Source organism: Mesoplodon mirus (assembly GCF_964341445.2).
Source record: "Mesoplodon mirus genome assembly, chromosome: 8".
NCBI classification, from domain to species: domain Eukaryota; kingdom Metazoa; phylum Chordata; class Mammalia; order Artiodactyla; family Ziphiidae; genus Mesoplodon; species Mesoplodon mirus.
Window position 1 is genome coordinate 18,740,685 of NC_138984.1, and position 23,845 is coordinate 18,764,529.

General features: G+C 58.3%; 1 protein-coding gene across 2 annotated transcripts; it reads right to left on the reverse strand.

Moving 5' to 3' along the window:
- Nucleotides 1-523: 523 nt before the first annotated feature.
- Nucleotides 524-22,609, reverse strand: ASIC4 (acid sensing ion channel subunit family member 4; the record flags this gene model as incomplete). 2 transcript variants are annotated; one of them, XM_082631133.1, is made up of 10 exons in its annotated part: nt 524-625; nt 826-930; nt 1,262-1,341; nt 1,418-1,509; nt 2,707-2,860; nt 4,794-4,850; nt 5,361-5,523; nt 5,714-5,841; nt 5,928-6,072; nt 22,028-22,609. In XM_082631133.1, the coding sequence occupies 10 exons, from the start codon at nt 22,607-22,609 to the stop codon at nt 524-526; spliced, it is 1,608 nt and encodes a 535-aa protein (XP_082487259.1). The 2 variants fall into 2 exon arrangements, with proteins under 2 accessions (XP_082487259.1, XP_082487260.1); XM_082631134.1 differs by lacking the exon at nt 4,794-4,850.
- Between the last annotated feature and the right edge of the window lie 1,236 nt (nt 22,610-23,845).

Sequence of the window (23,845 nt, forward strand, 5' to 3'; positions counted from 1 at the left end):
AAAGGAAAGCTGGGCCTGGAGAGGGGCAGGAAGCAGGACCAGCCCAGCAGTCCTGAGTCCTGGGGCCCTGCCCTCTCCTGCTGACACTCTAGGGCTGGGACCCCGGCTGTCTCTAAATTACCGACCCTCATAGCCCCACCCACCTGCTACATCTGTATCCCCACCCCCGCCCTGTCCTCCCTAAATATATACAAATGTACAGAGGGTTCCACCCCCTCTGAGGTGGGGCCCTTTTTCCACCTCCCTTTCTCCTCCCCTCCACTGGGGCCCATGGCCTGGTCCCCAGCCCTCCTTGGGCACCAGCCTGGGGGTGGAGGGTGTGGACAAGAGGGACCCTTGTGCAAAGCAGCTGGCACTAGGGTGGGTGAGAGCAGGGACCGAGTCCCCACCCTCCCAGTGAGCACCGCCCTCTTCCCCTCAGCTTTGGGCTGCCCCCAAGCCTTCGGTCCTCAGAGTGGGAGGCTACGGTGGGGATCTGGGCTGGAGTCCCCAACTCCTGGGTCCTTTTGGACGCAGCACCATCCTAGCAAGCGAAGTCTTCAAAGAGGCCTCCCCGGGGGTGGTGGTTTGGGAGCAGGCCGCCGGTGCCTCCGCCTTCAGCGTGGCCCTGGCTTGGGCAGGGACTCTGCGAGGCGAAGGGGGGGTGGGACAGGGAGAGCTCACGTGGTACCCCCAGGCCTCACACAGCCAGCCTTGCCCTGTCCCCTGGGGCAGAGGCCTCAGGGGAGCCCAGGAACCCCCTCCCGCAGGCTAGTTCAGAAGTTATGGGGGGATTCAGTCCTGGGAGAGGACGCTGGCTGCATACTCTACAGCGCTCACCCTCACCTGCTCCTTCAGTTCCTGAAGCCCCAAAGTGGAGATGCCCCCAGTGGCCGTCCGGAGGGGGGTCTTGGGACGACGGCACACCCGCCTCAGTCGGTCCCAGGACACCTGGGGGTTCGGGGAGGGGGGATAGCAGTGGGCTCAGGAAACTCGCTAGAGGAGAAGGATGGGCCTCACCAGGCCCACCTCATAGGACTTGCTGGCCCAGCAAACCCCCACTAGGACGCCCCAGTCCTCCTCACCCATCCCCCTCTCCTGACTTCTCAGCGCGCTGGGGCCTTCCCACCAGTCAGGGGACGCTGGTAAATAACCCTGAGCTTGACCCCCAGCCAGTCCAGCTCCACCAGGAAGCCTGCACTGCCCCTCTGCTTTCCCCCAGCCCCTCCCCCTCCCCGCCCCTCCCCATCTGGGTGGCCCCCACCAGGGCCCCATCCCTTGCCTCGTAGATGTAGTCTAGGATCTCCAGCAGCGTGAGGACACTGGCTCCGATGAATAAGCCCATCTGTCCCCCGAGGTCCCCTGGGGAGCACGAGAGCAGGGTCAGGGGGGGCAGGCTGGTCCGGTCCACCCCCGTGGAATCGGGGCCGGGGCTCACCCAGCAGGGCTGACAGGCCGTAGGCTGCTCGTTGCTCCATGGCCTCGGATGTCAGGGCTTCAAAAAAGACATCTAGGACCAGGAAGTTCTCCCTGCAGAGACAGGAAGCAGGGTATCCCTAAGGGGCCGTCCTCCTGACAAGACGGCTGGCGGGACATCCCAGGCCCAGCAGATCCGGATCTGAGGCCCCCCTGTGCCAAGAAGCTCCCAAAAGCTGTGAGGGGAGACGGGCCCAGATGCCTGTCAGCTTCATCTTTTGAGGGCTAGCAAAGGGCCTGGAAGAATAAAACAAAACTCCTGGGCCAGCAAGATTCCGGCCCCCGCCCCCCCCCCGCCCCCGCCTTCTCTAAAGCAGCAAATAGTATTCACTTTGCCTCATCCCCAGACCTCTCTAGAACCTTCAGTGCCTCCCTATTGCTTGACAGTCTACTCCAGAATTCCTCTTCCAGACCTTCAAGACTGCCCATGATCAGCTGCACTGTACCTTCTTATCCAAACCGCTTTTCTGTCTGCTGCTTTCCACACAGCCTCCCTGCTGCTCAGGCTGGTCTTGACATCAGCCCACAGATCTCTAACTGGGATGCCTCCCCTCTCTCCTCTTCTCACGGACCCAAACCCGGGGTGCTCAGAGGCCCAGCTCATGCCTCCCCTACTTCCCCTATGCACATTCATCTCTCCTGGGGCCTAAGAATCAGTACCACACCTTCAAACATGGCCCCATCCACAAACTGGCATGAGTTTTGTGTTATCATCATCTCTGTCCCCATAGGAGCCAGCGCTGGGCTTGGCACTCAGAGGATGCTGAGCATTGGTAGATTGGCTGCAGGGTTCCAGGCCCAAGGCTCAGTGGGACCCCTCCTGTGGGCCACCTGGCTCCTCCCCCATCCCTTCCAGTTCCTCTCCCTCAGCACAGCATTCACTGGACATGCATTTAACGGCTCCGGGTTGCTGCGGGAGAAAGACACGCAAACACACATGCAAACACAAAACAGTGGGTAAATGCAACGACAGAGGTATGTACAGGGTGCTGTGGGAGTGCAGATGAAAGGTGTTTGGACTAAGAAGGGCTCCCCTGGAGGTGGAGACACAGAATGTGACTTGGAGGATGGGTAGGGGTTAGCTAGAAGAAAAAGATCGTGAAAGGCATTCCCGGCAGGAGACTATTAACAAAGATGAGGCCCACTCCCAGCCTCCACCATGCACCAGGCCTGTTGAGGGTGGTCTCGACCACACACGGACACACACTCACGAACGCACACACGCACACACACACACACACACATACATACCGTATGTAGGTCTCGTTGCGGTTGTATTTTCTTGCCAGGTACCGGGCTGAGCCCCTGTTGGGGATCCTGACCATGGAGATTTCTTTCCCATAGCGGGTCAGGTTGCAGGGGGTAGGGCAGAAACACGGGCCTTCGGAGCCCCCACCCAGGGAATCTGCAACACAGAGACACCAGCTGCCGTGCGGGGTGGGATGGCCCAGAGGCCCACCAGCTGCAGGGAGGAAGCTTAGGGACTGTGCTGAGGCAGGCACACCCACACTGAGGGCCTGGTCTGGCCAGCACTGGCACTGCCTGGAGGAGACTGGCTGGGAGTCCCTTCCTGGACCAGCTTCAGACCATCCCAGAAAGTGGGCGGAGGCAGAACCCCCAGCACACTCCTGTAGGCTCATCCCTCTGCTGCCCAGCCCCCTGGGACAGAGAGGTCCTCATGGCTCGGAGGGCACGGGCCATCCACCAGAGCTAATCAACCACATGAGGCCTCAGACACGTGACGGGCTTGGACAGGATGCTGGGATGAGTGGGAGGTATGCATGTTTTCACATGTGCCTGTGGATGAGTAGATGGATGAGTGGATACACGGATGGATGGATGGATGGACAGAAGAACAAATGGGCAGGGTTATTATGCTCAGTATGCTGGGTTTTCTCTGTTCGCCCCTTCAGATCCACTCTCCACTCTCCCCACCTAGCTCTGTCCCAGGATGCTGATCCCTGCCAAATGCATCACCTAGACTCCCTGTCCTATGGCTTTGGGTTGGGTTTGGCCAATGGGAGGCCCCGTCAGGATCACAGGGCAAGGAGGGGAGAGATGCCAGTGTATTTCTTCCCTGGCTTCCTCACTGCAGGGCTTAGGTTGGCAGAGGCTGCGTCTTTCCTCTTGTGGTCCTGGCTCCCGGCTCCTGTCCATCTCAGACAGCCACAGGTCCCTCTCTGGGTGCCAGTAGCAACCCCTTCCTTTGCCCCTTCAGGCGCGGGGGCAAGAAAGGCTCCTTAGTTCTGTGGACTCTCACCACCCCTTGTGGTTCCCTTATCCCCACTTACACCTGTTCCTTCATTAAACACGCTTCAGTCACCCCTTTGGCGGATGTAGTTGGTGTGTGGGACAGCGAAGGTGGGATTCTACTGCCCCAGCACCTCAAAGCCGCCCCCAGCATCTGGATTACCGCCATGCTCTCCTGACCAGTCACCCTGTTCCTAGTCTTCCTCCCCGCTTATCCATCCTCACCCCCTTCCTAAAATCAGAAGACATTCTTGCCTTGCCTTAAGCCAGTGTTGGCTTCCCAGAGCCTCCTCTGCTCTTTCCAAGCCCTCCTTTGTTCTCGGACCTCCAGCCACACTGACCTTTCAGGGCTCCAGACACACACGCTCTCTCTGGCCACAGGTCTTTAGCACGAGCTGTTCCCGTTGCCTAGAACACGTCCCCCCTTTTCACCTGGCTGACTCTTCCACACCCTTCTAGTCTCAGCTCATATGTCACTCCCTCTGGGAATCCTCCCTGCCTGCCCAGGTGAGGCTGCATGCCCTTGCTGGGGCCCTGTAGGATCGCTGAGGTTCCCCTACACAAGGATTCACACGCTGTGTTGTGATGCCCATCCACAGCCCCGCCAGGCAGTAGGCGCCACAAGAGCGGGGCTCTTGTTCCCACTTTTACCTCTGGCACCAGTGCAGGCTGTAAACATCTGTAGAATGAATAAATGAATGAATGAATGAAGTGTGGATCAGGCGAGACCTATGGACAGATGGGGTGGCCTTACCCACACCGATAGCCAGCGATACATCTTTCCTCATACCAAGGGAGAAGTCATTTCACTTTCCCAGAGAGGCAAGCTCATTGGCTGAACCAAGATGAGAAGCCCCGCCCTTCGCTCTCGGTTCCGGTTCTCTGCAACCCCCCACCCTGCTGCCTCCACCACAACTGCAAAGGTCCTCAGAGCCCTGGAGGTACGGGATAAGGCTCAACCCCCAGGAGAAAAAAAACCAGGAAGAGACTGGGAGGCGGGGAGCCAAGGCAGTGAGGACCAGGGTGCACAGAGAGACGAAGAGGAGGAGGGGGCCGGAGAGGCGGGGAGGGGAGAAGGCAGCACGGACCCAGGGTGTGGTCAGCACACTCGATGTAGATATTGGGCGGGCAGATGGTCTCATTGCCTGAAAGGAGAGAAGATTATTCCTGGAGTCTATAGTTCCATCCACTCTCCCCTCCCATATTCCCGAATGTGGGCACACACATGCACGCACACACATAAATGTGCGCACATGAATTTATACATGCCCGTGCATAGAAGCATGGAGATGTACGCGTGCACATATGCATGTAAATCCATGCGTGCTTGCACACACATGCACATGCATTTGCATGCACGTGTTCAAGCACATGCACACAACCTCAAGTACAAAAGTACAGATATGCACAAGTACATGTACGCATAAATACATATTAACAGGCACACAAACATGCATGTATGCATCCCATATGCATACGTGAAAACATGCATAAAATCCCGAACACATACCATGTACACTCACGTGGGCAGAGATATGCACACATGTTGTCATACACATGCACCTGCCCCCCTGCACATGAGCAGTGTTCTGCCCTTGGGGGCTCTGGAGCCTGGCAGGGTGACACAGAGGGCTGGCAGGGGGTGGGGTGCCCACCTGGCATGTGCACCATCCGGCAGTGGCAGCGCTGAAGCACGGCCTCCTTTTCACAGCGCAGCCGGCAGGCAGACACACTGTAGGCCGAGTAGCCTTGAAGCTCAGGCTCCCTGAGCCCACTCGCCGCTCGGCAGTTGCCCCAGGGCTGGGGCAGATAGGTCAGCTGCAGAGGTGGGGCATGACGGGGTCACGCACAGATGTCCCACCCGGCCCTCCGGCGCCCACAGCCCCAGTAAAGTCCATGGGAGGGCTGGTGGGATGTGAGCTTCTGGGGGGCAGATCTGGTCAGCATCCCCTCTGAGCCCAAAGGCCCGGCCCCGTGCCTGACCCAGGACCCAGCTGGAGGTGCTCACCCGCTGCTCCTGGCAGGACACAAAGGTCTGGAAGCCTGGGGAAACGCCGAAGCCCAGCTGGTGGATGTAGGGTGGCTCCTCCTGGCTGTGGATTTGCACTCGGATGCCTGCCTCAAACGATGTCTCGTCTGCACAGTAGAGAGGGGCACCTTTGGAAACCCATCCCAGGCAGAGGACCCAGGCCGGAGCCCCTGTCCCTTTCCCGCCTGCGTACTTGTCTCTCTCCAGATGGGCAGGTACTCCTCCTGCTGGATGTCCAGCATGATCTCCAGGCCACTGCCCATGCCCCCCACCCGGCTGGCCAGTGAGCTCTGTGCATCCGCGTTGAAGGTATAACACTTCCCATAGCGAGTATAGACCTGGGGATAAGAGACAGGAGCGGGAGGGGCAGGGGTGTGGAGGGGGGAGATGAAAGACAATGCCTTAGGCTTAGGGTTCCCTGTCCCCTGTGATGGCCACCAGACCTGCCTGGTCACCCCTGTCCCATATCCCAGCAACCAACCGACAGCCCAGCCTCCCTTGAGCTCCATCTTTTCTACTGACATCCTCTCTTAGATGATTAAAAGGCACCTCCAGCTTAACATATCAATAACGGAACTCTTGGACTTCCCTTGTGGCACAGTGGTTAAGAATCCTCCTGCCAATGCAGTGGACACAGATTCGAGCCCTGGTCCGGGAAGATCCCACATGCTGCGGAGCAACTAAGCCCATGGACCACGGCTACTGAGCCTGTGCTCTAGAGCCCGCGAGCCACAACTGCTGAGCCCGCGTGCCACAACTACTGAAGCCCGTGTGCCTAGAGACCGTGCTCCGCGACAAGAGAAGCCACCGCAATGAGAAGCCCGTGCACCGCAACGAACAGCAGCCCCCGCTCACCTCCATTAGAGAAAGCCCACATGCAGCAACGAAGACCCAACGCAGCCAAAATAAATAAATAAATAAATAAATAAATAAATTTTTAAAAATTAGCAGAACTCTTGATGTCTTCCCAAATCCTGTCCCCGACCCATTCTTCTCTTATGAGTAAAGGGCCCCACTATCTATCTAGTTTCTCAAGTCAGAATCCCTGAAATCTCCCTCTCCCTGTAGGTTGGTTGTTGGGATATGGGACAGGGGTGACCAGGCATACAATCCAGCTGCTGTCCCAGGCAATATCTATTTAGAATTCATCTACTCTCCTTCCATCTCATATCCCCCTTTCAGCATCACCTCCCCCCGACCCCGCCACGGCGGCAGACTCCTAAGTGGTGTGCTTTGTCGGTCTTTGCCTCTCCCTCCAAGCCATTCACTACACAGTAGCCAGAGTGCTCATTCTAAACTGAGGAGATCCAGTCAAGTCACTTGCCAACTTGAAGTCCACCAATGGCTTCCCATTTCCCAGAGAAGAAAGCCCAATTCCTTCCCTTGCCTGAAAGTCTCCACATGAGGTAACCTCTGCCTCTGTCTCCTGCCTTTCCACTCCCAGATCTCTGAGACACATGCAAACTTTCGGAGCGACTTCCCTCCCCAGGCCTTTGTTCACGCAGTTCCCTCTCCTGGAACGTTCCCCTTCCCCCAGTTGGCATGGCTAGCTGCTCATCTTTTAAGCCTGAGGTTAAGTGTCCCTTCCTCAGATGCACACTCATATCCCACACACACGCTCCCAGGGTCAGCCTCCCCTCATCAAACACATTTGTTGGTTTGCTCAAAGTCCTCATCAAGACCTGAGATGACCTTGCTAATCTGTTTGCCTCCGTGTTCATTGCTCATCTTCCCCCCACTAGAATTCATGCTGCTCAGGGGCAATGAGTCCAGCACCTGGCCCAGGGCGGGGCACAAGGGATACTTTAATACGCGGTTCCACCCGCGCAGCCGCCAATCTCCCTTTTCCTCTGCAGAGAGTCCTCCCATGTGGACACCAGATGGCGCTGGAGCCCCGGAGATGGAAGCCGAGGCGCTGGCGGGGACAGAGCTGCCGATGGGCGTTGCAAGCAGCTGGGGTGGGGAGGAGGTGGAGGGAGAGGCAGATGGGAGCTCCCCCTGCCAGGCTCACCCCACAGAGACCAGCCCCCAGGTCAAACCCATCACAGGCGGCACCTTCCCCAGGGGTAAGGAGGTCAGCGCACTCAATCACTCCCCCCCCCCCCCCCCCCCCCCCCCCGGCCTCTGTCCTTGGGAACATTTTCACTCTGGTGAGAGCTGGGAGAAAAGGCATGGGGCAGTGTAAGGGAAAAGATTCCTAAATGCCTAGCTCCAGAGGGAGTCTGTGGAAGGGAGAGGGCTGGGTGGAGGGCAGTAGGAGCGAGGAGTTCTAAGAACTGGGGGCCTGGGGGTGCCCTCGTTGTGGGGCAGCTTTGTCTCCCATCCCCATCCCCCTAGGTTAATCGCCCTGCTGATTCTCCCCTCTCAAGACAGTTCTTCCATCACCTAAACACCCTGCCTCAGATTCCCAAAACAAAAGCACGCAAATGACAAGAACTGTACAGTTTACAAAACATGGCAACATCTGCCACCCCATTGCATCTCGTCAGCCACTCTGGTATCCGGTAGGTTTAATTAGCCTGATTAATACAGATGAGGAAACCAGAGCTCAGAGAGGTGATGTGACTTGCCCAAGGTCACACAGCTTAGGGGGAGAGGTGGAACTCATTGAGATGCAAGACTCAAGGTGTTCCCACAGTCCTCCATTGCTGGCAACTCCCCCAACCCAAGCCTACACCACCCCAAGCCCCGGCTCCTGCTTCAGCCCCATCCAGCTGAAATGAGGCCGGAGTCTCAACGCTCGACCCGTTTTCTTCCCTCCCTCCTTCCCTTGCACTCCACTCCTCTACACCTTCCTTACTCTCTTCTCCATATCTGCTGCCTCTCAATTCAATTCCTCACCTGTCCCTCCCCCGCTCCTTCTGCACCCTCGCCAGCTTCCAGGCCTTGACGTTGTATCACCCCTGCCGCAGCTCCCTGTTGTGTGTCCATCTGGGGGCAGGAGTAGGCATCACTGACAGTCCCAGAGCATCCGCTCTGCCCCAGGCACTACACTAAATGCTTAATATGCTCTTTCCAATCGAATCTCACAATGACCCTACATCCTACAGATGAGGAAACTGAGGCTCCAAGAGGTTGGCTGATTTGCCAAGGTCTCCAAGATCCGTGCTTCTCAAACTTTAATGTGCACACAAAGCACCTGGGGATCTTGCTAAAATGCAGATTCTGATTCAGTAAACGTGTGTTGGGCAGCAAGACTGAAATTCTGCATTTCTAACAACCTGCTGGTCTGCAGACCGCACCGTGAGTAGAAAGGCCCTAGTCGAAGGGGCAAGAGTCCAGCGAGACAGCCTGACTCTAGACCTGTGCTTTTACATGTCACTGGAGGGAGGAGAGCCCTGAAGGGGGCTGGGGGCAAGATCCCTGTGTCCTCAGTGGTGGGGGAAAGGCAGATGGGGGGAATATGTAAGTATTTGCCCCAAATCTCAAAGCACTCATCCCCTTCCTACTTTGGGTCAAGAAGATGCTGGAATCAGCTCTTGCTGCTGCAGCCATTTTTCAGTGTGTGCTCCAGTTGGGAGGCTAAACAAGGCATGGGCTGCATGGGGGAATCCCAGTAGTGAGCTGCTCACTCGTGCCCCCCAGTGTGCAGCAGCTGACCCTGACCGCTGGGCACTGTCATGGTCTCTCCCATGGGACCATGGACTCCCTGAGGCTGGGAGCCCCGTTTCATCATCTTGGTATCCCCAGAGCCCAGTGCAATTTGCAGAAGGAGGAGTGAGGTCGAGGGAAGGAATGCAAAGTGAACATTACCAAACATTCCCACTTTGTACTGGGTCCTGTACTTTTGATCTATTTTCTCCTTTGAGCCTCCAAGAAAACCACATGAGGTAAGCATTGTAGCCCCCCTTTCATGTTGAGGAAGCTCAGAGAGGGAGAATGACTTGGCTAAGGGCACACAGCAAGTAAATGACAGCAGAGATTCGAGCAGAACTGAGCCTGATGCCAAAGCAGAGTTAGTGCTTATAAAACACCTGGTAGGTGTTCAGTGAATGAATGAGTCTGGTAGCCTCCTGAACCTGGGTGGGGCTGGGGCAGCCTCCCTACTCGATACCTCCACCACACAGACACAGACACAGGCTACATGACACTGAGCCTCTCTCCCTGTGCAGGGCAAAGCCAACTGGGAAGGCTTGGGCTCCAGTGGCTTCAGATGGTGGTGGCTACCTGGTACGCCTGCCCTTGAGGCAACTGTGCAGAGTGGGGGTGACAAAGGGAGATAGATGGTTGGAAGAACTCTGGGTCTGCTGATGGACAAAGCTCTGCAGGGAGTGGACAGGCCAGACTGGCAGGGCCAGGACACCTGCACAGCCCGGGTCAGGCCCGACTGCAGGGCAGAGCAGAGCATTGCCCTGGAGACGGTCCCTGGGCCAGGCAGGCAGCAGCGGGTGGAGCCGCCAGCTCCTAAGTGGCAGAACTCTGGTAGCAGCACAGCCCACAACCTCTTCCATGGAGACGGCACGGCCGCTCTGCCACAGGGTCCCACTGGCTGTCCACTGCTCTCTCCCGAATGGCCCCAGAGGAGGGTGTGTGGACAGGAGTTGAGGGTCCAGAGTCCAGCCACGGAAAGGGGCAGCTCCTGGGCCAGGATGTGCCCTGACGAGCCAAGGGGCTATTTCCAGATCCCACCCCCAGCAGCCTCAGCCTCTGAGCCCTGTCCCCATCTCAGAGCCCACCTTTTTCTTCCGTCTGGCTCTCCCTCTTCTCGGCCCTCCCTTGCTCTCTGCCTTCACTCCTAGGTCCATCCCCCTGGCCCTGGGCTGAACCCCTCCAGACCTATGCTGGACGGGTTCTAGACAGGTCTATGTCCATGCTGCAGGCAGACCCTTGGGCCAGCTGCCTTCCTGCCAGCCCTCTGCCTGTCCCTCTCGGGCCACCTCCCCTTCAGTGCTGGCCTGGTCCCTGCCCTGGGTCTGTCCATCTCCCTAGCCTAGGTCGCCTGATCTTTCTCTCTCTCAGGTCTTTCTCCATCCTCCTGGCCTGTCTGTCCTCAGCATCTGATCAGTTATCCATCTGGCCTGTGTCTCTGTCCCTTGCCCTCTGTCAGCCTGTCCATCCCCCTGGCCTCGTCTTTCTCCCATTGGCCTGGCTGCCCCCCAGCCTCTCTGTTCTTTTGCCCGCTGCATCTCTATACTGTTTCCTTTTCTGTCTATTCTCTAGTCTAGGTGTCCAGCCACTGGCTCTTGTATTCCTCCTCTTGACTTTTCCCTGGGTCTAAAGCCACCTCCCCAAGCCAGGAACCTCTCCCCAGGCGCCCTTCCCTCCTTCTCCCTGCCCTCCCCTCCAGGTCTGCCCTAGACAAGGATCAGGGTCGGAGAGATCCGTCCAGAGCTTGCTCCTCTGAGCAGTGGCTTCTTTCTCAGTCCCTTAAGTTCCATCTGTCCACAGCTCCCATTTCCTCGCATTCTTACCCACCCCTCCCCACCCCCTCATCCTCCCCGCAGTCACGGAGCCCACAGGGTTAACAGGCAATTAGCAGGGCCAGGGCTCAGAGCGGTGGGGGAGAGGGCTCCTCCGGGCCTCCAGGAGATAAGAAGCAGCCAGGAACAGCCAAGGCTGGGCTAATCCCAGCCTTAATCTGCAGCCTGGGCTTTATCTCCAGCGCCTTCTGGGCACCCTGCCTCTGCCAAGGCCTTGGCACCTCCCCCCAGCACTCTTTTCCATGGCAGCTTTATCCCTCCAAATTCCGTCAGCCCTCTCCTGATGTGATCCAGCCCCATGCCTCTCACTTAGGCCCCTGGAACGAACTCCCCTTAATCCTGCAGTGCCCTGGGGTCCAGAGTGGGCCAATGGAGGCGGGTACATCTTCATCTGCCCTGGACTGTGGCTAGCATCCCAAGTCAGATGGCCCTCGGGCCCCAGCTTCACTCAGGGGTGGCCCAAGCAACCAGGTTCAAAGCCTTCTCCTCCTCTCTCCTTGCCAGGGAAGATAGTACCAACTCAGAATGCCTGGGGTGTCTGCGCTGGTCAGAACTGGGAGGTAACTCAGTCCAAACCCTCATTGTACAAAGGTCAAATCGGAAGCCTAGAGATGGCAAGGGACATATCCAAGGGCATACAGAAAAAAGAGGGCACATTCAGAACCTGAACCCAGTCCCCTGCCCCCCACTGGGCCCCAGCATTCTCCACTAACCTCCATCACCCCCCTGGGGGTCAGTAGACCCTGATCCCAGCTCTGGCGCCACCAGTGACAGCTGTGTAACCTTGGTTGGTAAAGTGATTTTTTTACTTCTTTGGTCCTCAGTTTCCTCGTCCGTCAAGTGGGGATAGAAATTCCTGCTCGACTTATTTCACAGGTTGGTTATAAGTCTCAAAAGAAATGAAGTAGGTGAAATGCATTTGCAAGGTAAAATCATATACATGAGGCCTCAGTATTAGTAATAAGAGTGTTGTGGAGACCAGTAAGGCCCAAACTGGGGCAGAGATCGACCATTGAATATGGTGCTGGAAAAGGATCCACCTAAGCTTCATAACATGGAAAAACGGGTGCACAATTTGGAGCCTGACAGAATAGGGTTCAAATCCTGGCTCTGCCGCCAGCCTTGGACAAACAACCTTGAGTGGCAATATAACCTCTCTGAGCCTCAGTTTACTTATCAGTAAAAGGGGGAATGGTAATTCCTCCTCCGAAGGTTAGCAGTGAGGATCAGAGATAAGTCCAGAGGGATGTGTGCAAGGTGCTCAAGAAAGCAGGGGAGGGCTTCCCTGGTGGCGCAGTGGTTGAGAGTCTGCCTGCTAATGCAGGGGACACGGGTTCGAGCCCTAGTCTGGGAAGATCCCACATGCCGCGGAGCAACTAGGCCCGTGAGCCACAACTACTGAGCCTGCGCGTCTGGAGCCTGTGCTCCGCAACGAGAGGCCACGACAGTGAGAGGCCCGTGCACCATGATGAAGAGTGGCCCCCGCTTGCCACAACTAGAGAAAGCCCTCGCACAGAAACGAAGACCCAACACAGCCAAAAATAAGAATAAATAAATTAAAAGAAGGCTCAACATTTAAAAAAGAAAAAAGAAAGCAGGGGAGCCCATTTAGGGAATCTTCTTGCCAAGATGGTGCAGCCATTTGATCTTGGCTCCCCACTGGGCCCATTCTCACAGAGCATCAGGCACCTTGGTAAACGCTCTCTCAGCAATTGTGGGAGAGGATGGAATTCTGTCAGAGCAAACCCCCCAGGGTCTGAGATCTGGCTCTCCTATCAGAGGAGGGTACAGGCCTGCAGCCCTGCCCTTACTGTCTGTGGGATTCGGGTTCAGTCATTTAACCTCTCTGACCCGCCATTTTTCATCTGTAAAATAGGAATAATAATAGGCATCGTCAGAGGTGTTATGAGGAAAGAGATAATGTACACAGATAATAGCCACAATTAACATTTATTCAGTGCTTACTCTGTGTCAAGCACAGTCCTAAGCCTTTTATATAAATTAACTCCTTAATGCTCAAAAAAAAAAAACCCTCTACTGGAGGTTTCTAAACATCTCCATTTTACAGACAAGACAGTGGAAGTCCAGAGAGAGTAAGGAGCTGGCCAGAGTCACATGACGTGGCAGAGGAGGGGACCAGGCGATCTGGCACTGGACTCTGCGCTTCACAGCCACTGTGTGCTGAAACATACCTGGCACAGCCCCAGTGAATAGGAGGTGCTCAAGAAATGGTGGGTGGGGACTTCCCTGGTGGCGCAGTGGTTGGGAATCCGCCTGCCAGTGCAGGGGACACGGGTTTGAGCTCTGGTCCAGGAAGATCCCACATGCCGCGGAGCAACTAAGCCTGTGCACCACAACTACTGAGCCTGCGTGCCACAACTACTGAGCCCGCGTGCCTAGAGCCCGCGCTCCACAACAAGAGAAGCCACTGCATTGAGAGGCCCGCACACTGCAACAAAGAGTAGTTCCCTTCGCCGCAACTAGAGAAAGCCCGCGCTCAGCAACGAAGACCCGATGCAGCCAAAAATAAATAAATAACTCAATAAATTTATTAAAAAAAAAAAAAAGAAACAGTGGGTGTTCACATCACACTTACTTGTCCAACACTGTTCCTTGAGCCTGTACAATATGCCAGGTACTGTGCTTGCTGCTGGGGATGATTCGGAGAACAAAATCACTGGTCTCTGCCCTGAGGGAGTTGGTTGTCTGGCCCCAGAGGCATTCATTCATTCCAAAGGTGTTTATTGAGCACCTAGGCTGGGAGCCAGGTATACAGCAGTGGTGAACAAAGCACACAAAACCAACAATCCCAGGGATAGGCAAATCCAAGTCCCCTGAGAGTGGAACAGGAATTCGACTTGGGTTGGAGAGTATAAAGCTTCCCAGAGCAAGTGCACTCATCCACCCAGGAAGGGCATCCGATCACACCACAGTCAGACACAGGGAGAATACCCCCACCCCACCCCCGGTCCTAGTGCGCCTGCCCTCCCCCACAGGGTCAACGCAGCATCCCCCCAGCCCCCAGCCACCCAGGTGCTCTTCAAGGCGACTTCTTCTCCAAGGTACAAGTGCTTGTGAGTCTAGGAGGAAATGGGCACGACGTTTGAGCAAATGTAAATACGTGGTCGGTAGTGGAGAAGTAGGAGACAGTCAAGGCCGTATGACTCCAGGCTGAGGCCGAGCTGGAGCTGGGAGCCCGGAGCCCTTGGGGCCGTGGAAGAACACGGTGATCTCAGGGAGAGCCGCGTCTCCACTGGAGAGGAGAGAGCGGGGCCTCCAGGACGCAGGTAAACAGCCAAACCTGTTCCCAGGTAGCGGCCGCATAGGCCTTAAACCCTAGAAAGTCAGTTTTGCAGACGGGAATATTTTAAATTTGTAACGAAGTCCTTCCCTGACGTTCCAGCCCTCGATGCAAAGTTATTCGTTAAGAGGTTGCCTACACAGTGGATCGCATCAGCGTCCTGGCGGGAGTTCAGGAACCGAGACCGAGGAGGTGAAGGAGATGGAGGAGGTGGGTGGGTGCGCCCGAGCCTCCAGGCTGGGCCCAGCCGCACCCAGAAGGCCGCACCCACCGCCTCGTGCTCCTCGCCGCCCCCCTCCTCCCTCCCGCGGGGCAGGCATCCATCGCGGCGCCCGGGCGCCCTCCCTCCTGTCTGCTCCGGGCTCCTCCGCTCTCCTCCCGGGGTTTGCCTCATTTGCATTCCTCCGGCTCCCGGCTCCTCGGCAAAGTGACCTCCGCGCACAGCCGCGCCAAAGGCTTCCACCGCGGAGGGAGACACCGCCTCCCGCCGCGCTCCGCGGCCGGGGAGGAGCGAGGGGCGCGAGCCGGCAAGGCGGGGCAGAGGCCCGGGCCCCAGCGATGGATGCAGAGGGAAAGGCCCGGTGCCGAGGGGCGCAGAGGGACTCGGATGGGATTTGAACCCGCGGCCTCAGATCCTCAGCGGGGCGGGAGTGGGACGTGGAGGTCAGCACAGGCCGGCGAAGCTGCGGCCCCGAAATGGAACCCCTGCTTGGAACCCGGGGCTCCCCGACACCCCGTTTGCTCCCCCTGCACCCCTACTGGAGAGGAGCCAGCCCTACCGGGCAGTCGCCCAAGGGCCCCCGGCCCTTCCGGGGGCCTCCTCAGCCCCCCAGCCCCGCTCTCCTGGCCCGCCGAGCCGCCTCCCCTCCCCCCCGTTTGGTATTTACACCTTTCACACATTTGTAAAGCTATTATCCTGTCCACGCTTAGTCACCGCCGAGCCAAGCGCCACGGATTTAGCTCCTTTAATCTTTCCTCCTAAATCAATCCTCCATTTCCCCTTAATCATCCCGTGGCTCCTCTCTGAACTCTGTTGCTGCTGCCTATGCCTGTCTTTCTGGAACTGTTCCCCCTCTGACTCAAAATGGGTGTCCCAAGGGCATGGTGAACATTTGCGGGGGGGAGTTGGAATTTCAGCGCTGCCAGCCCCGGCCTCGGGGCCTGAGAGCCAGGGAAGAATTGCAGATACCCCCTCCCTCTTCTGGAAAACACACAGCACTCTGAAGCCTCTTATCTCCACCCACGGGGTCTCTCCTCCTCCTGCCTTCCCACCCCCATTCATGTGGGATGGCTCCAAGACCCTAAGCCTCCACCAGGATTTACAAAAAAACAAAAACCCAAAACCCTCAGGCCTCCTGTCCACGGTTCTGGCTGTCCCCACCCCCTCTGCCCAGCTGCTCCAAGGAGGTGGCATTGCCAGGAGAAGGACAGGGAAACACTGATAACACTCACAGCCTGAGGCTGCCCTCTCATCCCTCCTCCGGGGAGGCTGTCCATCTCTCCCCACCACCCTGAGTCTCCACCCCGCATTCACTCCCCCTCCTCCGCCCGGTGACCTCAGCCTGAGTAGTCCCGAAGCTCTGCTCTCCGAGTACTCCTTGGGGTGCTCCTGCCTCCCTGCCCCCTGGTCCTGGTCCTTTCTGTCCCTGGCCTGGGCTTGGCAGAGGCAGCCCTGCCACCAGCCGCGAGAGGGAGCAGATTCCTCCCGAGAAGCAGAAGGGCCGGGGTGGGGGTCCAGGAAGGAGCACGGGTAGAAAGACGGAGGACAGGAGGGAAACGCGGGGGCCATTTCTTCAAATGCTAATCAGCATCTTCCGGCAGTGCCACGAGAAGCTGAGCTGATAATGAGCCCAGCTCGGGGCTGATTCCTGATTAATGAAGAGGCCACAGGGCTGCAGAGCGGGGCCAGGTGGGGCACGTCCCTCCTGGCATTCCCCGTTGCCCTTGCAACCCTTGCAGGCCAGCCCCGGGTAACAGTAACAGTCCCTGCCGCTGGTTGCTGGGCTCAAATCCCCCTCCAGCACCTCCACCGGCCAATGGGAGGCAGCCAGGCTGAGAGCGCCCCCTCCAGGAGGGCCTGAGGGGCAGGAGCCAGCAGTGGGGCAGGCGGTGGGGAGGGCAGGCACGCTGGGTCCTGCAGTCGGAGTTGTAGATAGCCCTCTGAATATTTTTTTACTCAGGAAATTTTTAATTAAAATAATCAAGACTCGGGGCTTCTCGGGACAAATTGGAAGACCCCCTAACACCAGGCATCCCTGACCACAGGGCAACAGTTAGCTGGGGCTGAGAAACAGCTGCTCCCTTCAAGGGTAAGTGACCTTCACTTCTCCTCATACCCCACCCTTCCCTACTGTGTGCCTTCTCTGACCTGATCTGCCTGGCTCCCGAAGGCAGGGCCATTCCTGAACTAGATGTTGAACTAAATGTTCTCAAGGTTCATGCCTCAGGAGAAGGTGGGGCCGGAGGGCACGGAGGGCTGGGGTGGGAGTGAGGGTCAGAGGTAAGCTCATCCGGTAGATGAGAGGCCTCAGTGGGAATCCTCTCCCTTCCTGAGTCACGGGGTGGGGGGGCAAGGGGCAGCCCTCAGGCCCTCGGCGCCAGTGGCGAAGGCCTGGAGTTGGGAGGTTTGTGGAGTAGCCCCTCCCACAATCAAGGAGTGGGTGCAGAGACTGTCAGTACCGGCCTGACCACACCAGGGAAGGGGCGGGCTCAGGAGGAAGCTTGGATAGAAGGCAGGGGATGGCGGAGGAGCCTGGAATTGTGGGCTGGGGGAGCCAGAGAGTGATGGAGTGCTGGCACGCAGCTCCCTCTGCCTCAGAGCCGTCCCGACTGAGCTGGGGTAGGGCTGGGAGAGGAGGGAAGAGGGCAGGGAGGAGGACTGCCCAGCTGGAAGAGGCCTTGTCTAATTGTGCCTGATTAGTAGAGAGGAAGAGAACAGGGCGAGTGATTAATAGTCACGGCAGTCACCAGCGTGTGGGGAAGGAGGGTTGGGAGGCGGGGAGGGAAGGCTGAGAGCCCGAGAGGGGATAGAAACAGGGAAGCGCCCACAGGTCTATGGTCAGCTGTCCCTCCAGGGGCTGCCTGGACCCCGGAGGACCCCACAGAGGGGCTGGCCCTCCCCCTGCCTCCTCATGGATCCTCTACCTTCCCCATGCCTCAATTTTCCAGACAATAGAATGGAAAAGACCAAGGTCACGTCCTGCACCTGGGAAGAAAGGTATATCTGTTCACGTGGTGTTTCCAGACACCTTGATGTCCCCAGACACAGGCCCCATCCTCAGCTCAACCTGGGACCTCAGCCCAGAGAGTAGATGGCCGGACTTCTGATCACAGCCCACCACCATCACTTTATATCCTTTGATGCCAGTTGGAAAGCCTAGCCCTGCCCAACCTGGAAGGCTGAACCACGTCCCCAGGACCACCTAGAGCAGCACTGTCTGATATGGCGGCTACTGGCCACACTCGGCTGTTTGAATAGAACATTCATTCTCTCTGTCACACTAATCACACTGCAGATGCTCACTGGCCGGTGTGGCTAGTGACGACCACATTGGACAGCGCAGATGCAGGACATTTCCGTCATCGCAGAGTGTTCTGTGGGACAGCACGGATCTCAAGTGTATGCACTAATACACATGCACACGCATGCCTGAATGCTGGGGAGGGTTGGGAAGCATGGGGATGCTATAATAGAGTGGGGGGCGGAGGCTTGAGGGTCAAGAGAGGAGGAAGGCTAGGTGATGGAGACTAGCGAAGATGCCAGCACATAGGTTGGAAAACAGCAGGTGGTGCTGGGAACAGTCAGGTTAAAGAGAGCCAGGAGTTGGGGTGGTGGCATTTCTAACAGCTGACCCTCTGAGTGCACATGATGTGTGTGCCAGGCAGTGTGCTACGCCCTTTACAGCCATCTCTTTTAATCCTCACAACCACCCGAATTTTTTTAGGTTCTAATATTCTATATCACGAATACAGAAACTGAGGCTCACGGAAGCTAACTTCTCCAAGGCCACCCAGCCAAGGTTTGAATCCAGACCGTCTGGCTCCAGAACCCACACACTTGTCCACTCCACCGTACAGTCCCCAGCTGAGAGGAGACACTGGAATTTAGAGCCGCATTTTACAGCTGAAGAAACGAAGCCTAGGAAGAAAGAGTGATTTCTGCCTTCTAGTAAGTGGTCAGGCTGAGAGCAGCCGCAGGGGGGAAAGTATAGATGGGGCTTGGCGCGCTGGGCTGGGCGAGCGGATGGCGGTAGGAATTGAGGAGGAAGAGAGAGAACATATACGTGGTGGTGGAGGTGGGAGTGGGTTGGTATGAGACCGGGTGGGGAGGGGGGCGGCAAAGAGAAGAGATGGGGTGAGCTGGGTGGAGGGGCATATGGGTGGAGAGGTGGGAGCATCACTCCTCTCTCTCGCCTCTCTCCCCTCCTCTCCACACCTCGCCCAGCCTGCCCAGCCTGCTTCGTCCGTTAAGCCTTCCCAGCCCTCTTCAGCCCAGAATGGCCTCTCTCTCTGAACCCAGGCTCTTACTATCCACGTACCTCGTTTGGCAATTAATCCCGGCACCTCCTGACACTGCTTGCATGGCTGGTTAACTCTTCCATTGGTTAAGCTTTTTAAGTGTCCCCATCCCAGCTCCACCACAAGACTGGAGGCTGCTTGAGGACAGAGGGACTGGGGACCAAGGCTCCCCTTCTCTGTTCTCCACCACAGCACCTGGCAGCAAGCCTGGCACATAGTAGGTGCTCAGAGCTCCGTGTTGATTGAGTGACTGATTGGGAATCAGTGAGGGGATATAAGGGAGCATGGGGGTGAGAGCGACTGCAGTGGTAACAGAAGCGGGAGCAGCAGCTGAGGGGACTGGGGGAGGGCACATTACCCGGAGTAAAAATAGGCTGGAAAATGTGACATTTATTAACTTGGATTCCGGAAGAAAGGTCACAGCAGAGTGGGGAGTGGGAAGGAGGAAATGGGGGAAAGCAACAGAAAACACCTTCCCCAAAGCGCGTCGTCGTCTCTGACCATCTCAGCCCACGTGCCCTGGCAGGTTCCCACCACTGATTCCTGCACCCATCACCCCTCCATCGATCCCAAATCCCCATCATGGGCTCCCTATTCTCACCACGGAGTCTATTGTGGACCTCATGTCCTCATCAGAGACCCCTGATGTCTTTGTCTCCATACCCCTTCTCCAGTCTTGCCCACACAATACACCCCCATCTTCCCCGTTACCGTGGATCATCCCATCCCAACCATAATCCCAGACCCTTGTAAACTGGCAGCAGACTCAGCCTTAGAATGCCAGGTCCAAGGGAGAGTTCCACTCAGCAGATGGGGGTTGGCGTTTGGGCAGAAGGGTATGAGGACTAGGCTGAGTGGGGGGACAGGAGTTCCCCAGGGGACAGGTGGGCCCAAGGGGAATCCCTGGCCCCCCGTCTTGCTTTGCTCCTCTTCCCCTCATTGTCCTGCTGCAGCCCCAGAGCAGAGACCCACAAGCTTCTGTCCTTTTCTCTCCATCCTCAGGGTACGGAAGGGCCTGTGGGATATCCACCCTCACCTCTGCCTGGCCATCCCCAGATTCAGAGGGACTCGCCAGCTTCAATCAGGGGGCTCCCTGTTCCCATATCCTCCAGGCACCTCCTCCTTTCCTGGAGGCCAGGCAGCTACCCCCTGCCTCCCTCCCCTTGCTTCCTTGCCCCTCCATCTCTTCCTCCCCTCCCCTCCCCCCGAGGCTTCATTACTCTTCCTCTTGCCCTTCCACCCCTCACCGGGGCCTGGGACACAAACTCCCACTCAGGGACACAAAGCCCGCATTGATTTCTGCCCCAACAGCACCTGCTGACATGGGCTCTGTCCCCACCCCCAAAACTCAGGGGTGACGATGTCTCACAGAGGAACCCCGCTGACCCGAAAGGCCACATTCACACACTGCTCCTTAGGGACAATCGCTTTGAGAGCGTTGATTTTTTCCTGGACGAAGGGGCGTGCAGCTGGACAACAGGCCAGCGCCATCCCCTCCCCGCCCCGGTTCCTCTCCCAGCACATCCTCCTTCTCGTCCCTTCCTCCATTTCTACGCAACTCCCGCCATCCAATGGCAGGAGGACCCCGAGGCTGCAGGCATGGTGGGGGCAGGAACACGGGTGGAGCATGTTTCCTGGTGCTACTGAGGCAGTGAGTGAATGAGAGCCCGGGTGCGGGCACCGGGCCATGAGAAGGAAAAGGTCCCCATCGGGCTGGCGTTGGAGGCTGGGCTGGATGGGCACCACGTCGATGCCATGTATTTGCACATGCACTGGGCGGTGGTCATAAGAATGAAAACACACATCCCACACACCACACGTACACAATGCCGGGGATAAACTGTGGACTGGGGACAGCAACCTTGAGTTGCACCAGGAATAATGGACAGCCTGTGACTATGGGTGAACGGAGCACCGACAGACAGACAGACAGTATGCAAGACACACACACCCCACACACCTCACACACCCGATTGTGGGAGGTGTGCATGGGAGAGTAGCCCAAGCCAACACTGCACTCCACTCCACTCCTCGTGAGAGTGTGTGTGTGTTTGCACGTATGTGAGAGACGGGGAGCAGGGGCTGAGGTAGGTGGGGGTGTCATAAGAGGGGACGGCATCCACGGTGTGACCCTGTCCTCAGCAGCTTAGTAAGAGCTGGGATGTGGGCACGGGGATGAGCAGCTTCCTGGGTGCGTGGGTGTGCAGGTGTGCACGTGAGTGTAGTGACAGGGACACTGAGTGTGTGTGAGAGAGTGTGCAGGAAACTATGTCCCCATGCGGTAGGGGTGTGTGTGTGTGTGTGTGTGTGCGCGCGCGCGTGTGCTGGGCAGCAGTGAGGGTGAGCCATGCACCTAAGAGTGAATGAGTGATCCTCAGTGTAAGAGCCAGAGCCGGGCAAGGGAGCAGCAAGAACCAAGAAACAGAGGGAGGGCCTGGAAAGCGGCAGAAGCTGGAGGGGCAGCATGAAAGAGGGATGTGTGAGGGAGTCAGTGAAAGAGGGTGTGTGTGAGAGACACAGAGACAGATAAGAGACACTGGCACCCAGTGTACGCGAAGATCGGCTCTATCCAGCCTGCCGGCCGGGCCACCTCCCCCAGAGGCAGCCCTGAGTCCCTCCTTTGCTGGAGCCCCCAGAATACCCTCTCCCCATCGCCCTTGTTGGGTGGGGAGAAGAATCCAGTGGCCACAGAAGAAAAGGAGAACAAGAGAAAAGCGGGGATCCCTTGGTCCGGCTGTGGCATGGTGCATCCTTCCCCTGCAAGCTGACCAGCTTCCGGGCCCCCGGGCCCACTCCAGGACCCCCGGCCCCCAGACCTAGGCTCTGCAGCAGTGGCAGAGCCCGAAGAGGAGTGGCGCACAGTGAGCCCCCACGAGCGTCCACTGCTTCATGCTGGGGAGCCCGAGGGCAACACCAGGCTTGGGGGCGACACGAGGCCAGCCTCTGGCAGCGGCAGGAGGGGAAGCCCTGGTGAGGATGCCCTGCGCACCACTCCCTCCCCCACCGTCAGCCTCTGGCCACCCCAGGCTGGGCGGGCCGGCTGACAGGACTCACCACCGAGAAGTTGCTGGCGGAGCAGTGGTGCCCGCTGAAGTTGCAGCTCTTGAGCATATCCGCGAGCTGGTGGCCAGTGCGGTTGAGGATGTCTACCATGTCGGGCTCTGGGTAGCGCAGGCCAGCGGCACGGTGCCCGTCCCGGTCTTTGGGGGGCAGCCCCGTCAGATTGGCCAGGTGGAAGATGTCCGCGTCGCTGAGTGCCGAATGCCGGAAACGGTTGATGTTGCAGAGGGTGACGGCCGGGAAGCCCGCCACTGGGGCTGGGGCAGCCGGGTCCAGTACCACCAGGTGAGGCCGGGTCAGGTAGCCCCGGGCCAGGCCGGCCGCCTGGTACAGGAAGGCAGCCAGCGAGGTGAGTAGGGCCAGTGCCCACAGGGTTCTGCGCAGTCCATGGGGGCCTGGGCCACAGGCCCGGCCCAGCCCGTGCAGAGTGCTGGTGCTGGCAAAGGTGGCCAGGTCCCGGGGGGCTGCTGCCCCCCGCGCGGCCCCCAGGAGGCTCTGCTCATCCCCTGCCTCCTTCTCCTTGGGTTTCGCATCCTCCTCTGCAAATTTGATTTTGCACACAATCTCGATCGGCATCTGTGCCCAGCTGCCGGGACTGGCCGGAGCCTCCCTGCCCCTGTCCCTCCCTGACCAGCAGCCCCCGGTGCCCTCCGGAGTAGCGGCGGGGGCAGCGGCTGCTCTTCTAAACTCAGGGCAAACGGGAAGAGGACGGGGACAGGGTGGGGGCCTGAGGTGGGGGAGTCACTCCCACTCCCGGCGGCTCCGCAGCCCTGGCGCTGCCGCTGCCGCTGCCGCCGCTTGTCTCTCTCCTCGATCGTCTCCTTGTGGCTTCCCTTATCAGCACCGGCACAGCTGTCAGCCCCTGCGTGTGTCCCTGCGAGCGAGCGAGGGAGCGAGGGAGCGAGCGCTGCTCCGCCACGCCGCGCAGCCCCAGCCGCTCCGCTCAGCATGTGCTCCGGAGCCCACCCCGTGCTTAATAATTCAGGACATGTCAACAGCGTTTCACCGGCGGCACGGGCGGCAGGAGCCAGGCCAGGGGAGGGGGCAGCCCCCAGCCCGGGACAGGGATCGCCCGTCCCTGCTGCCTGAGACCTCGTCGGGATAGCCCCAAACTCTTGCTACACCCCAGCCATTCGTGGGGTCCCCGCATGGCCCCACTCCCAGGCCACCCGGGGAGGAGGGTTGCACCCGGAGTCCTTGGCTCATTCTACCACTTTTCTGGACCGCACCCCAGGAAGGGTCAGCCGACTCCATCCCCGACCTCCTGGCCTCCCTGACTCCTGAGTGCAGCCACCCAGCCACCACCTGACCCCACTACCCCACTCACAGCGGCTTCCAGAAACTCCTTGGGAGAGCCACTTGTTTGAATGAGGGAGGGGAGGGGAGGGGAGGGCAGAGAAGGGCAGGCGAGACAGACAAGGGGACAATGGTGGCTCCGCCAAGATTCTCGACTTCCCTACAGCTTTGCTCCCGACTTAACACCCACCATACCCCTGCCCCCTCTGGGATGCTGGCCGCCCTCTCCCCGACTTCACCTCCACCCCCGAAACTCAGTCTCTCGTGTGTCTGGGACAGAGGGCACCCTGGCTGACTTGCACATCTGTGGCCGCTTTGCTTCCCCACATGTTTCCCAAATCCCTTGCCAGGCCAGGGGTCGGGGCGCGTGTTGGGTGGACAGGCCAGGGAGCGGAGGTGTGATGTGGTGAGAGGGTGGCGAACGGAGGTCAGGAAGAGCCCACATGGGGGTGCTGGAGGGAGCAGAGAGGTGCTGCGCTTGAATGGGAAGGAACGCAGTCCTAGGGAAACGGATGC